At 64.2% G+C, this 15,042-nt stretch overlaps 1 protein-coding gene across 1 annotated transcript in view; it reads left to right on the top strand.

Annotated features, from left to right (window-relative positions):
* LOC134363735 (basic proline-rich protein-like) overlaps positions 1 to 11,747 on the top strand; it is a 45,197-nt gene extending 33,450 nt beyond the window's left edge. Inside the window, exons 6-7 of the mRNA XM_063079286.1 lie at positions 4,826 to 6,040; positions 11,274 to 11,747. Of these exons, the coding sequence (XP_062935356.1) occupies positions 4,826 to 6,040; positions 11,274 to 11,747 (1,689 nt within the window). The remainder of the gene's footprint in view (positions 1 to 4,825; positions 6,041 to 11,273) is intronic.
* The last annotated feature ends 3,295 nt before the right edge of the window (positions 11,748 to 15,042 follow it).

Raw genomic sequence — 15,042 nt, 5'->3', positions numbered from 1 at the left:
CTCCTGATCCTGCCCCTGCCGTTGCCCCTGCTCCTGCTCCTGATCCTGTTCCTGCCCCTGCCACTGCCCCTGCTCCTGATCCTGTTCCTGCCCCTGCCCCTGCTCCTGCTCCTGCTCCTGACCCTGCCCCGGCCCCTGCCCGTGCTCCTGCTCCTGCCCCTGCTCCTGCCCCTGCTCCTGCTCCTGCTCCTGCTCCTGCCCTTGATCCTGTCCCTGCTCCTGCTCCTGTCCCTGTTCCTGCGACTGCCCTTGCCCCTGCTCCTGCTCCTGCCCCTGCCCCTGCCCCTGCCCCTGCTCCTGCTCCTGCTCCTGCTCCTGTCCCTGCTCCTGCTCCTGCTCCTGGTCCTGCTCCTGCCCTTTATCCTGCACCTGCTCCTGCTCCTGTCCCTGCCCCTGCCCCTGCTCCTGCCCCGGCCCCTGCCCCTGCTCTTGCCCCTGCCCCTGCCCCTGCTCCTGCTCCAGCCCCTGCCCCTGCCCCTGCCTATGCTCCTGCTCCTGCCCCTGCCCTGCTCCTGCTACAGCTCCTGCTCCTGCCCCGGCCCCTGCCCATGCTCCTGCTCCTGCTCCTGATCCTGTTCCTGCTCCTGATCCTGTTCCTGCCCCTGCCCCTGCCCTTGCCCCTGCTCCTGCTCCTGCTCCTGATCCTGCCCCTGCCCCTGCCCCTGCTTCTGCTCCTGATCCTGTTCCGGCCCCTGCCCCTGCCCCTGCTCCTGATCCTGTTCCTGCCCCTGCCCCTGCTCCTGCTCCTGCTCCTGCCACTGCTCCTGCCGCTGCTCCTGCCGCTGCTCCTGCCCCAGCTCCTGATCCTGCTCCTGCCCCTGCTCCTGATCCTGCTCCTGCCCCTGCTCCTGCTCCTGCTCCTGCTCCTGCTCCTGCTCCTGCCCCTGCTCCTGCTCCTGCTCCTGCTCCTGCCCTTGATCCTGCCCCTGCTCCTGCTCCTGTCCCTGTTCCTGCCACTGCCCTTGCCCCTGCTCCTGCTCCTGCCCCTGCCCCTGCCCCTGCTCCTGCTCCTGTTCCTCCTCCTGTCCCTGCTCCTGCTCCTGCTCCTGCTCCTGATCCTGCCCCTGCCCCTGCCCCAGCTCCTGTTCCTGCCCCTGCTCCTGCTCCTGCCCCTGCCCCTGCCCATGCTCCTGCTCCTGCCCCTGCCCCTGCTCGTGCTCCTGCTCCTGCTCCTGCCCCTGCCCCTGCCCCTGCTCCTGCTCCTGCCCCTGCCCCTGCCCCTGCCCCTGCTCCTGTTCCTGCCCCTTCCCCTGCTCCTGCTCCTGCTCCTGCCCCTGCCCCTGTCCCTGCTCCTGCTCCTGCTCCTGCTCCTGCCCCTGCCCCTGGCCCTGCTCCTGCTCCTGCCCCTGCCCCTGCCCCTGCCCATGCTCCTGTTCCTGCCCCTGCCACTGCTCCTGCTCCTGCTCCTGCTCCTGCCCCTGCCCCTGCCCCTGCTCCAGCTCCTGCTCCTGATCCTGTTCCTGCTCCTGATCCTGTTCCTGCCCCTGCCCCTGCCCCTGCTCCTGCTCCTGCTCCTGATCCTGCCCCTGCCGTAGCCCCTGCTCCTGCTCCTGATCCTGTTCCTGCCCCTGTCACTGCCCCTGCTCCTGATCCTGTTCCTGCCCCTGCCCCTGCTCCTGCTCCTGCTCCTGACCCTGCCCCGGCCCCTGCCCGTGCTCCTGCTCCTGCCCCTGCTCCTGCCCCTGCTCCTGCTCCTGCTCCTGCTCCTGCTCCTGCTCCTGCCCTTGATCCTGTCCCTGCTCCTGCTCCTGTCCCTGTTCCTGCGACTGCCCTTGCCCCTGCTCCTGCTCTTGCCCCTGCCCCTGCCCCTGCCCCTGCTCCTGCTCCTGCTCCTGCTCCTGTCCCTGCTCCTGCTCCTGCTCCTGGTCCTGCTCCTGCCCTTTATCCTGCACCTGCTCCTGCTCCTGTCCCTGCCCCTGCCCCTGCTCCTGCCCCGGCCCCTGCCCCTGCTCTTGCCCCTGCCCCTGCCCCTGCTCCTGCTCCTGCCCCTGCCCCTGCCCCTGCCCCTGCCTATGCTCCTGCTCCTGCCCCTGCCCCTGCTCCTGCTACAGCTCCTGCTCCTGCCCCGGCCCCTGCCCATGCTCCTGCTCCTGCTCCTGATCCTGTTCCTGCTCCTGATCCTGTTCCTGCCCCTGCCCCTGCCCTTGCCCCTGCTCCTGCTCCTGCTCCTGATCCTGCCCCTGCCCCTGCCCCTGCTTCTGCTCCTGATCCTGTTCCGGCCCCTGCCCCTGCCCCTGCTCCTGATCCTGTTCCTGCCCCTGCCCCTGCTCCTGCTCCTGCTCCTGCCGCTGCTCCTGCCGCTGCTCCTGCCCCAGCTCCTGATCCTGCTCCTGCCCCTGCTCCTGATCCTGCCCCTGCCCCTGCTCCTGCTCCTGCTCCTGCTCCTGCTCCTGCTCCTGCTCCTGCCCCTGCTCCTGCTCCTGCTCCTGCTCCTGCCCTTGATCCTGCCCCTGCTCCTGCTCCTGTCCCTGTTCCTGCCACTGCCCTTGCCCCTGCTCCTGCTCCTGCCCCTGCCCCTGCCCCTGCTCCTGCTCCTGTTCCTCCTCCTGTCCCTGCTCCTGCTCCTGCTCCTGATCCTGATCCTGCCCCTGCCCCTGCCCCAGCTCCTGTTCCTGCCCCTGCTCCTGCTCCTGCCCCTGCCCCTGCCCATGCTCCTGCTCCTGCCCCTGCCCCTGCTCCTGCTCCTGCTCCTGCTCCTGCCCCTGCCCCTGCCCCTGCTCCTGCTCCTGCCCCTGCCCCTGCCCCTGCCCCTGCTCCTGTTCCTGCCCCTGCCCCTGCTCCTGCTCCTGCGCCTGATCCTGTTCCTGCCCCTGCTCCTGCCCCTGCTCCTGCTCCTGCTCCTGCTCCAGCTCCTGATCCTGCTCCTGCCCCTGCTCCTGACCCTGCTTCTGCTCTTGCTCCTGCTCCTCCCGCTGCTCCTGCTCGTGTTCCTGCTCCTGCCCTTGATCCTGCCCCTGCTCCTGCTCCTATCCCTGTTCCTGCTACTGCCCTTGCCCCTGCTCCTGCTCCTTCCTCTGCCCCTGCCCCTGCCCCTGCTCCTGCTCCTGTCCTTGCTCCTGCTCCTGTCCCTCTTCCTGCTACTGCCCTTGCCCCTGCTCCTGCTCCTGCCCCTGCCCCTGCCCCTGCCCCTGCTCCTGCTCCTGCTCCTGCTCCTGTCCCTGCTCCTGCTCCTGCTCCTGCTCCTGCTCCTGATCCTGCTCCTTCCCCTGCTCCTGCTCCTGCTCCTGCTCCTGTCCCTGCTCCTGCTCCTGTTCCTGCTCCAGCCCTTGATCCTGCTCCTGCCCCTGCTCCTGCTCTTGCTCCTGCCCTTGCTCCTGCTCCTGCTTCTGCTCTTGCTCTTGCTCCTGATCCTGCTCCTGCCCCTGCTCCTGTTCCTGCCCCTGCTCCTGCTCCTGCTCCTTCTCCTGCCCCTGCTCCTGCCCCTGCCCCTGCTCCTGTGCCTGCTCCTGTCCTTGATCCTGCCCCTGCTCATGCGCCTGCCCTTGATCCTGCACCTGCTCCTACCCCTGCTCCTGCTCCTGCCCCTGCTCCTGTTCCTGTCCCTGCTCCTGCCCCTGCTCCTGCTCCTGCCTCTGCTCCTGCCCTTGATCCTGCCCCTGCCCCTGTTCCTGCTCCTGCTCTTGCTCCTGCTCCTGCTCTTGCCCTTGATCCTGCTCCTGCCCTTGCCCCTGCTCCTGCTCCTGCTCCTGCCCATGCCCCTGCTCCTGCTCCTGCTCCTGCTCCTGCCCCTGCTCCTGCTCTTGTTCCTGCCCTTGCTCCTGCCCCTGCTCCTGCTCCTGCTCCTTCTCCTGCCCCTGCTCCTGCTCCTGCCCCTGCCCCTGCTCCTGCTCCTGCTCCTGCCCTTGATCCTGCCCCTACCCCTGCTCCTGCTCCTGCTCCTGCTCCTGTCCCTGCTCCTCCTCCTGCTCTTTCTCCTGCTCCTGCTCCTGTCCCTGCTCCTTCCCCTGCTCCTGATCCTGCTGCTGCCCCTGCTCCTGCCCCTGCTCCTGCTCCTGCTCCTGCCCCTGCTCCTGCTCCTGCTCCTTCTCCTGCCCCTGCTCCTGCTCCTGCCCCTTCCCCTGCTCCTGCTCCTGCCCCTGCTCTTGCTCCTGCTCCTGCCCCTGCCTCTGCTCCTGTACCTGCTCCTGCCCCTGCCCCTGCTCCTGCTCCTGCCCTTGATCCTGCCCCTGCCCCTGCTCCTGCTCCTGCTCTTGCTCCTGCTCCTGCTCCTGTCCCTGCTCCTTCCCCTGCTCCTGATCCTGCTGCTGCCCCTGCTCCTGCCCCTGCTCCTGCTCCTGCTCCTGCTCCTGCCCCTGCTCCTGCTCCTGCTCCTTCTCCTGCCCCTGCTCCTGCTCCTGCCCCTGCCCCTGCTCCTGCTCCTGCCCCTGCCCTTGCTCCTGCTCCTGCTCCTGCTCCTGCTCCTTCTCCTGCTCCTGCCCCTGCTCTTGCCCCTGCCCCTGCTTCTGCTCCTGCTCCTGCCCCTGCCCCTGCTCTTGCCCCTGCCCCTGCTTCTGCTCCTGCTCCTGCTCCTGCTCCTGTCCCTGCTCCTGCTCCTGCCCTTGCTCCTTCCCCTGCCCCTGCTCCTGCTCCTGCCCCTGCTCTTGCCCCTGCCCCTGCTTCTGCTCCTGCTCCTGCCCCTGCCCCTGCTCTTGCCCCTGCCCTTGCTTCTGCTCCTGCTCCTGCTCCTGCTCCTGTCCCTGCTCCTGCTCCTGCCCTTGCTCCTCCTCCTGCTGCTGCTCTTGCTCCTGCTCCTGCCCTTGCTCCTGCTCCTGCTACTGCCCCTGCTCCTGCTCCTGCTCCTGCTCCTGATCCTGTTCCTGCCCCTGTCCCTGCCCGTGCTCCTGCTCTTGCCCCTGCTCCTGCCCCTGCACCTGCTCCTGCTCCTGCTCCAGCTCCTGATCCTGCTCCTGCCCCTGCTCTTGCCCCTGCTCCTGCTCCTGCTCCTGATCCTGCTCCTGCTCCTGCCCTTGATCCTGCCCTTGCTCCTGCTCCTGTCCCTGTTCCTGCTACTGCCCCTGCCCCTGCCCCTGCTCCTGCTCCTGCTCCTGCCCCTGCCCCTGCCCCTGCCCCTGCTCCTGCTCCTGCTCCTGCTCCTGTCCCTGCTCCTGCTCCTGCTCCTGCTCCTGCCCCTGCCCCTGCCCCTGCCCATGCTCCTGCTCCTGCCCCTGTCCCTGCTCCTGCTCCTGCTCCAGCTCCTGCCCCTGCCCCTGCCCCTGCCCCTGCTCCTGCTCCTGCCCCTGTCCCTGCTCCTGCTCCTGCTCCTGCTCCTGCTCCTGTCCCTGCTCCTGCTCCTGCTCCTGCTCCTGCCCCTGCCCCTGCCCCTGCCCATGCTCCTGCTCCTGCCCCTGTCCCTGCTCCTGCTACTGCCCCTGCTCCTGCCCCTGCCCCTGCCCCAGCTCCTGTTCCTGCCCCTGCCCCTGCTCCTGCTCCTGCTCCTGCTCCTGCCCCTGCCCCTGCCCCTGCTCCTGCTCCTGCTCCTGATCCTGTTCCTGCTCCTGATCCTGTTCCTGCCCCTGCCCCTGCCCCTGCTCCTGCTCCTGCTCCTGATCCTGCCCCTGCCGTTGCCCCTGCTCCTGCTCCTGATCCTGTTCCTGCCCCTGCCCCTGCACCTGCCCCTGCTCCTGATCCTGTTCCTGCCCCTGCCCCTGCTCCTGCTCCTGCTCCTGCTCCTGCCCCTGCCCCTGCCCCTGCTCCTGCTCCTGCCGCTGCTCCTGCCCCTGCTCCTGCTCCTGCTCCTGCTCCAGCTCCTGATCCTGCTCCTGCCCCTGCTTCTGCTCCTGCCCCTGCCCTTGCTCCTGCTCCTGCCCTTGCCTCTGCTCCTGTCCCTGCTCCTGCCCTTGCCCCTGCTCCTGCTCCTGCCCTTGATCCTGCCCCTGCCCCTGCTCCTGCTCCTGCTCTTGCTCCTGCTCCTGCTCCTGTCCCTGCTCCTTCCCCTGCTCCTGATCCTGCTCCTGCCCCTGCTCCTGCCCCTGCTCCTGCTCCTGCTCCTGCTCCTGCTCCTGCCCCTGCTCCTGCTCCTGCTCCTTCTCCTGCCCCTGCTCCTGCTCCTGCTCCTGCCCCTGCTCCTGCTCCTGCCCCTGCCCTTGCTCCTGCTCCTGCTCCTGCTCCTGCTCCTGCCCCTGCTCTTGCCCCTGCCCCTGCTTCTGCTCCTGCTCCTGCCCCTGCCCCTGCTCTTGCCCCTGCCCCTGCTTCTGCTCCTGCTCCTGCTCCTGCTCCTGTCCCTGCTCCTGCTCCTGCCCTTGCTCCTTCCCCTGCCCCTGCTCCTGCTCCTGCCCCTGCTCTTGCCCCTGCCCCTGCTTCTGCTCCTGCTCCTGCCCCTGCCCCTGCTCTTTCCCCTGCCCCTGCTTCTGCTCCTGCTCCTGCTCCTGCTCCTGTCCCTGCTCCTGCTCCTGCCCTTGCTCCTGCTCCTGCTCCTGCTCTTGCTCCTGCTCCTGCCCTTGCTCCTGCTCCTGCTCCTGCCCCTGCTCCTGCTCCTGCCCCTGCCCCTGCTCCTGCTCCTGCTCCTGCCCCTGCTCCTGCTCCTGCCCCTGCTCCTGCTCCTGCTCCTGCCCTTGCTCCTGCTCCTGCTCCTGCTCCTGCTCCTGCCCTTGTTCCTGCTCCTGCTCCTGCTCCTGCTCCTGATCCTGCCCCTGATCCGCAGTTATCCACTCCTCCCCCAGGAGCCCTGGGCAGGGCCAGCGCTGAAGCTATAGGAAGAAATCCATGGGCCATTTGAGAACTGACAGCCTAGGGGCACTCCGTGAGAGGAGCCAGGCACCAAAGGGCAAATCGTGCGGTTCCACACCCACGAAATGCCACCTGGAATAGGTGAAACCGCTGAAGGCAGAGAGAGGTGCGTCCAACTCCTCCTGTGTCCCGGGACGCGGTTCTGTCCTAGACATGGGCAGAGGTGACGCCGCACAGTGCTGTGAGTGTGACAAGCCGCCGACTCGTGTGCCTAACATGGCTGAAGAGGTGTATTTTCTGTTACGTGTGTTTTACATAAAGTAAAATAAAAGTAGCTTTAAAAAGCAAACTCAAGGGATGGTGAGTGGGGCCTGGTGGCTCTGGGATGAGGATGGTGGCTGCCTCAGGGGAGACACTGTTGCCAGGGGCACAGGAGGCAGGGTCACTGGAGCCCAGGGCTGGGTCCCCGTGGAAGCTGGAACCGCAGCCCGAGAAACCACACCATGTGGTGGGGGTGGAGGGGATATACCCAGCCCACCCCTCCCGTCCCCGCCTCCCCCATCTCCCTGTGGCCGCCCGGCCGGCCAGAGCCCAGTGGACAGGAGTCTGGAAAGGCAGAGGCTGCGCTCCATGGTCGAGCAGTGCAGGAATGATCGGTGGGGGCAGGTGGGGCTGGGGCAGGGGGCACACTGGGCGTCCGTCGCTCAGTTATCCTGTCAGCAAATGTTTGCTGCCTACCCGCTGTGGACCAGGCCCTGCCAAATGCTGATGCCTAGTCCGTGGGGTGAATTCAGGCCTGGAAAGGCCAGGGAGGAGCCAGGGGTCAAATCCCAGGTGGAGCAGGATGGGGCTCTGTGAGGGGCGGGGTGCAGAGCCCCCAGGCCCATATCCTCGGCCCAGCAGTGACTTGGTGGGTGGGGTGAGCCTGGTGTGCAGCCCCAAGCTCCAGGAAGCCATAGAGGCCACGTCCACCAATGACCTCACCAGCCAGGGTCAACTGCTCCCTCTTTCGTCCCTTTTGTGACATTTGTTGAGCACCTACTATGTGCAGACCCTGGGGAAACCAATGTGAACGAGAACAGGCCCCTGCGGCTCAGGGCTCTCAGGCCAGAGGAGACAGATGAAGAGAGAGGCCTGAACCACTCACCGCACTCTGGCCATGAGCCCGGGGTCTGTGAGCTCCATGGAAGCTCACAGAGATGCATGAGCCAGCAGTGGGGACGGGGACGGGGCACCTGGCAGCTGGCCGGCGATAGAGATGGCCTCGGTCTCCGTCTGCTTTCTCAGGCTTCTGTCTGCGTGTTCACGAGGCCTCTGCCAGGCAGGTAAGAGCACAGCCTTCCAGTCAGAGATCTGGATCAGTCTCAGCTCCGCCACATATGTGACTTTGGACAGGGCATCCCATGACCGAGTCCTGCCTTCCTCCAAGAAGATAGGAATCTGTGAGCTTACGTGGAAAAGCACGTCTGCCACACAGCCGTTACTCAGCAGGGCTCGGCACGTGGCCACCCCCTCCCTCCCTCCCTCACTCACTCTTCTGTCAACCCTCCCGCCCTTCCATCCACCTGCCCATCTGCTCACCCACCCAGCCGCTCACCACACCCCACCCACTTGTCTGCTCATCTGTCCTTCTGTCCATCCACCTATCCATCCATCCATCCATCCTCCCATCCTTCCTTTCATCCATCCATCCATTCATCCACCATCCATCTATCCGCCCACCCACGCATCCTGCTATCCATCTGTCCATCTGTCCATCTGTCCATCCACCTGACATGACATTCTCACCCTCACTGAATAGCCTGCTGTGATTTCACTCCCTCCCGGGGCTTACTGGATCGGGTTTCCCTCACTCCTGGGACAGCTGGGGCCATGCTGTTCCATAGTTAGAGTCAGAGTCCATGGTGTGCTCCTTGTGAGTCACCCCCTGACTTCCCGGTCTCCTTGCCTGGTGGTCCGACCTTAGCAATGGTGGACAGAGGCCCAGAGAGGGAAGGCAAGTTGCAGGGGGCTGCACAACTGGCTGAGGAGACAGCATGGCTGAGATGCTGGCTTCCTTCTTGACCGCCCCGAGCCTCTCTCTTCGACTCGTCTGAACTGCAACTCTGCTCCCAGGGTCTCCCCCGCCCAGCCTGTTGCTTTCTATGAGTGAGCGTTTTCTCCTCCCATTTCTCAGATGGGGGGCCTGAAGCTTGGAGGAGCCGGGTTCCCCGCACCAGTGGGGATGTGGGCAGGCCCTCAGCCCCTGAGTCTTGCCCATGGCCTACCTACTCTCCTCAAAAGTCACCGTGGCCACCAGAAGACTGAGCCCCAGGAGGTCTTGGAGATGGATGGAAGGCTGTGGCCCTGGGGGTGGATTTGGGTTCTCTTGGTAATGAAACCGCCCAGGGCCTCTGCCATGTGGGCATGTGGGGTCATGGCCACTGCCAAGCTACTTCTGTAGAGCAGTTCACTTCCTGAGATGGGCCAGAAGTTTTGGAATCTGGCTTCTCCTCCTGGTGTCCCCACGCCTACTGCTGCTCAAGTGACTGAGTTTGTGTTTTTGAGAGTCAAGTCAGCTCCCTGGATTTGGCCAGCTTGGCCCCAGGCACAGGTGGGAGATGAAAAACACCCGCCCGTGGCCCGCAGCCCTGGGATGGGCTTGGTGCCATGGCAGAGAGAACGTGACATTTTGGGGGCACTGCAGTGGGTGAGGGATAAAGGGCCAGTCCCCGTCTGGCCACAGCTGCCCGAGACCCAGCTCCATCCTCGTCCCTGGAGTCCTGGGATTTCACAGTGCAGAGGTGGTGCCTGGGACTACGATGGCCTCTGGGGAGTTCCTGTCGCTCTACTACCCTGAGTCACCACAGTTTGGGGGCAGGTGGCCATGGCTCCAGCAGCCTGGGCCTGGGTCAGCACAGCCCCTTGGGCCGCTGCCCTGTGGCCTGGCTCTCTGGTCCTCCCCTGCCGAGACCTCCCTGGGCGCCTGGTGCCCCTCGTCTGTGTTCTTTCCCTCCACTTCCATCCTCTGTCAGCTTCATTTATTGAGGACATACTGTGTGCCAGGCCCTGGCCTGGGCATTGGGAACCCTCAAGGAGCCCATGATCTAAAGGGGGTGATGGGGGATGGGGGGGAAGCAACAAATCCCAGTGCACGGCAGGGGAACTCGCATGGGGCCATTAGCCCCAGATGGGAGGGACGGCCACTCCTGGTGGGGGAAGCTCGGGCAGAGGTGATGTATGACAGAGGAAGGTGGGAGGAGGACGGGGCACTGGGGGTCCTGCAGGGCAGGCTGAGAGGCCCCAGGAGGGCTCCCCTGGGAGGCATTCTACCCGGCTCCAGGACCGGGGACGACTCCAGCATCTCCTTGCTCTCTCCCCACTCTGAACCCTCAGCTCTCCTCTCTGCCCTCCCCACCCCAGGGACCCCACCAGGCCGTGTGGCTCTAATTCCACCACATGCCGACAGCTTCCCCATGTCCATCTCCAGCCCGGCCTCTCCCCGAGCTCAGGACCCTCGCCCCAGGGATCCCTAAGGGGACTGACTCTCTGATGAAATGCTCCCAACACCAGCTCCTGGTGCCCCTAACCTGAGATCTGCTTGATCCCATCTTTCTTTCCCACCCCATGTCCAGCCTGTTGGCCAATCCTGTGAGCCCTGCATCACAGTCCCCCCATCTCCTGCTCCAGCCCTGCAGCAGTCACCTGGCTGCCCTCCCTGCATCTACCCCACAGCACAGCAACCAGTGTGACCTTGAGCAAGGCAGTAAATAGCTCAGGGCCCCAACCCACCGGGCTTCCCTCACTCGGGGCTCTGACAGCGCCCAGGCCTCCTGCTGCCCCTCTTTGCACCACCTGAACAGAAAGTCTCCACCCCACCCAGGAGCACTGCATGCTCGAGTTACACACGCACGCACACATGCACACGTGCATGCACACACGCATACACACATGCATGCACAGGCAAGCACATACACACACAGACACACATAGAGATACACATGCACCTACAAGCATGTGCACCCACACTCACACATGCAGACACAGGGGCACACACACATGCATGCACACACACACCATACACACACTCACGTGCACATACACGCAAAGTTTGTAGAAAAATAGAATTAAAGATAAATAATATAGGGTTGGCCCATGGCTCACTTGGGAGAGTGTGGTGCTGATAACACCAAGGCCACAGGTTTGGATCCCTATATAGGGATGGCTGATTGGCTCACTTGGAAGAGCGTGGTGCTGACAACACCAAATCAAGGGTTAAGATCCCCTTATGAATCATCTTTAAAAAAAAAAAAAGAATTAAAAATAATATGAATCTTTCCATAAACTTTTTGAAGTACCCGTGTGTGTGTGTGTGTGTGTGTGTGTGTGTGTGTGTGTGTGTGTGTGTGTGTGTGTGTGTGTGTGTGTGTGTGTGTGTGTGTGTGTGTGTGTAGAGAGACAGAGGGTGTGGGCGCTGCACGCTGGAGGCCCCGCTGAGCCTGAGAGCCACAGACCTGCCACCCCAGAGGGACCCAGGTTCCGTTCCAGGCTGCAGGTGGGAACAGGCTGGAGGTGCTCCCTGCTCAGGCCTTCACCTGATGGGACAAGGACCACCTGCCCCGGGGGGACTCTGCTGCCCTCACCCACAGATTCGTCAGGATACCCTCACACACACCCAGAACCACGTTGACCAGCAGTCTGGGCACCCTGTGGCCCAGTCAAGTGGACACGTAGAATTACGCCTTGCAGTCCCCCTCCAGGGTGACTCCCTCGACAGCGGCCACAGCACCGCCTCCTGCTCCCACCCCTCCACGGCTCCAGGTGTCTTCTCTCCAGAGTGCCCGGCACGCCCTTACCTGCTGTCTGCCCCTGACCAAGGACAGGTGTTTGGTCCCCTCTGTCACTGCTACGGGTGCGGCTCCAGGGTGGTCGTGTGTGTTCAGCAAGTGATGGTGACGCCACCTCCCTGCCCGCCATCTTCAAGGATCAGGCCTCCCCCTGCCTCGCTTCCCAGCCTGCTGATCTGCTGCCACCCCCATTTCCGGTTTGGCCAACGTGGGGATGCTCCAGTCCCTGGGTGGGGGCTGGGGCAGGGCAGGCTGAGCCTCCTGGAACCCGCTTGATTCCTGTTAGTGGGAACCAGGAGGCTCAGGGCCCTTTGCCTGGGTGTGGGCTCTTCAGCCACGCTGGACCATGCTCAGGGTGGGGACAGTCTCTGAGGAGTGACGCAGGCAGCCAGGAGTGCCCCAGCCTGCGCCAGACCACGCGGCCACCAGTCACACTCTTCTTGGCATTATTTAGGGTCCAGGCTGAGGAGTTTCTCGCATGTTGTTTATGGAGACCCTGAGACCAAGACAGTGAGGAGGCTGGACCTCTAAACCGAAGGGACATGCAGGCCGGCTTTGCAGGTGGGCCTGCCTCCCCTGTGCCTCCCCACAGCCCAGCCCTGCGTCCGCCCCTGCCTAGGTCACCACTCAAGAGCAGCCCACACAGGGAGAAGGAACGGACTTGCTGAGTGTACCCAGGGGAGGGACCAGGGGGCAGGGGCGTGATGAGCGGAAAGGCCGCCGAGGAGGGACTCATACTGTGTTGGCTTCAGGGCCTGCGACAGCTCTGGGCACAGGGCAGACAGGCTGGAGGACTCCTGCTACCCCTGCAGTCCCAGGAGCACCTGCACCCCAGGAGCCACCCAGGTGCTGCCACCTTGGAGGAAGCAGTACCCGGGTTCCTGCCAGCCCCTCTTGTCCTGGGCCGCCCAGCCTGCACCATGGGTCCGCAGGCCAGACGCTGCAGGCGCTCATGTGAGCAAGTGGAGCAGGAGGACCTGACTTCCCTACCCAGAGCGACCTTGTCCCCCTTGGAGGGAGCAGGGGCAGGGTCTCGGCAGCGTCCCCAACCTTGTCCAGGGGTCTCAGCCATGGGAGGGCCTGGAAATAGAAACGAGTCCTGCCCCTTCATCGGGAGTTGCACCGCCGGCCTGACTGCCCCCTGTCTCTGGCCCGCACACCACTGTGCCTCCTTTGGGGCTCCCCACACCCAGGCCTTCGCACGGCTGCCCCCTCTGCATGTCTGGCCCTCTCATCCTCAGAGGCGGACAGGTTGACTGAGCACCTGCTGTGTCGACCCTCAGAGGTCACCAGCCAAGCCCTCCCCCTCCAGGGGCTCCTGGCTAAGGGGGCGATGAGAAACCAAGGTAGTGCTGTGGCCAGAGAGTGGCCCAGGCTGCAGTTAGAGCCATGGCCATGGTCAGTGCCAGGCTGGGGGCCACAAGGAGGGCCTGATCCTTCTGGGGGGCCAGGGAAGCTGCCAGCCATGAGTGAGCTCCTGCATCTCCGGTCCTTGCTTCTCCTCGATGGCACTGAGAGGTGGGCACTGTCCTTCCATGGACCAGGATGAAGGCCCCACTGTGCTGAGGGTCAATATTCAGCCAATCATCCATCTGGCCATCTGGTCACCTGAGGTCACACTGGCCCTGAGGAGGTGGCTGAGCCATGTCCCCATGGCCTGGCCTAGTGGCCACCCCCACTGATGAGAGACAGCGTCCTTGTCCAGACCCAGAGGCTCGTGTCCAGAGCTCTTTGCCTGGCTCCTTGCACGTGGCAAGCCGCCCTGCCCCAGGCCTTTGCACATGCCTTTCCCTCAGCCCAGGAGAGGCCCCCTGTGCCCTTCAGGTGGCCGGCTCCTTGTCACCCTTCAGGCTCAGCACAGAGGTCCCCTCCTCAGAGGCTTCGCTGGATACCCCACCCCTGGCTGGGCTGCTGCGTCACTCCAGTGTGCTTGCAGGTGGCGCCTCCCGCCGTGGCAGGGCTCTGTGGTGCATGTGGGTGTCCCCGGGAGGAGCGCTGGTGGCTGGGCCTGCACAGAAGGCCGCAGAATCCCCTGGGACCCACCGGAACCGACCCAAGGCATCGCAGGAACGAAATGACTGTAAAAGGACAATTTGTAGTCCATTAGGGAAAACTAAGCCTGGGTGAGCCTTAGGTCCTGCCAGAGGCTTTGTGCTCATTTGACGGGGGTAACAGTGGTGCTTGGTTGTATTTTCCCAAAGCCTGTATTCCACAGAGACGCCTAACAAGGTATTCGCAGGTGAAGTGACAGGATGTGTAGGTTTGCTCTAAAATGCTCCAGGGGAAACGGAGGACGAGGCTCGAAGGGGGATGTGGGGGCTTGCAGAGGGGAGGTGAGAAGGGGTGAGGCTCTCTTGTCCCCCACCTGGCAAGGGCTCCACGAGGATGCCTCCTACGACTGACAGGCCGCGTCAGGGGCGCTGCCACCATGCCGGGCAGCTGACGCGCGAGACTCTGAGACACAAAGGACTCTTCCCGCTGGAGAGGAGCCCCCAGCACCCAGGAGGTGAGTCAGTTGTGGTAGTGAGTAACCGTGCCTGTGTCACCTGCCAGCATGGGAGAGGAGCCGGCAGTGAGTGGGGGACAGGGAGAGATGGGGGCGTGCCACCCAGCCCCCAGTCACAGGCTCCTCAACTGCAGGGTGGAATGGGGGGCCAGGGCCCTGGCAAGCGGGTGACTTGGTGTGTGTATGGGTGGGTGTGCCCCACAGGCCTCAGATAAATGGAGCCCAGACATGGGTGAAGGGATGGGTTTGAGGGTCTGCCCTGGGCTGGGTTCTGGCCACATGTCCCCCCAGTCCTCCTGCTGCCTCCTGCCTCCCCCCATGCTAACTAGCCCCTCTAGACCTCCCCTCCCATCAGTGGCCCCCTCCACACCCCAATCCAGGGTGGCAGGTGGTTACTTTCCCCTAGAAACAGAGAGGAACAGGGCCTTGCCCATGGTCACACAGCACTGGTCCCAGCCCTGTGGGTTTGGAGCCTCACTGGGGACCAAGTCAGACCTCCTTGCCTGCCATGGAGGAGCAGAGTTGTTCTGTCTACCCACTACTCACCCAGGGAGACTGAGGCCCGGAGAGGCCATGTGGCACCAGAGCAGGCCTGGGCCTCCACTGGCTGAAGCTCTCAGCTCTGGGTTCCAGACGTGCAGATCCTGTGCTCACGTGAAAGTGGATACTTTATAATAAAGAGCAGAAATCTATTTCCCAGAGTTCTGGAGGCTGGAAGTCCAAGATCAAGGCGCTGTCTCTGGTCTGGGGAGGGCCTTCCTGCTACGTCCTCATGTGACAAGGTGAGCTAGCCAATTGCCGCGGGCGTGCGGCCTCCCTGTGAGGGCCTTGGTCCCATTAATGAGGGAGGCGCCTCAGGGCCTCATCCCTTTGTGCTGCCCCACCTCTCAATACCACCACATTGGAGGGTACACATTTATATCAGCAGAGGTGGGAAGGTGAGCCCAGGCAGGTAGATGTATGGAGTGCCCCCACCACAGCCCCATTTCACAGGGAGGGCAAGGGGACTCTGGCTGTGGAGTCCCAGGGGCCCTCTTGGGACCACTGGCTTCATGCTGTGTTACG

Source organism: Cynocephalus volans, chromosome 15, assembly GCF_027409185.1.
Source record: "Cynocephalus volans isolate mCynVol1 chromosome 15, mCynVol1.pri, whole genome shotgun sequence".
Lineage (NCBI taxonomy): Eukaryota > Metazoa > Chordata > Mammalia > Dermoptera > Cynocephalidae > Cynocephalus > Cynocephalus volans.
This window is presented reverse-complemented; position numbering and strand designations above follow the sequence as displayed.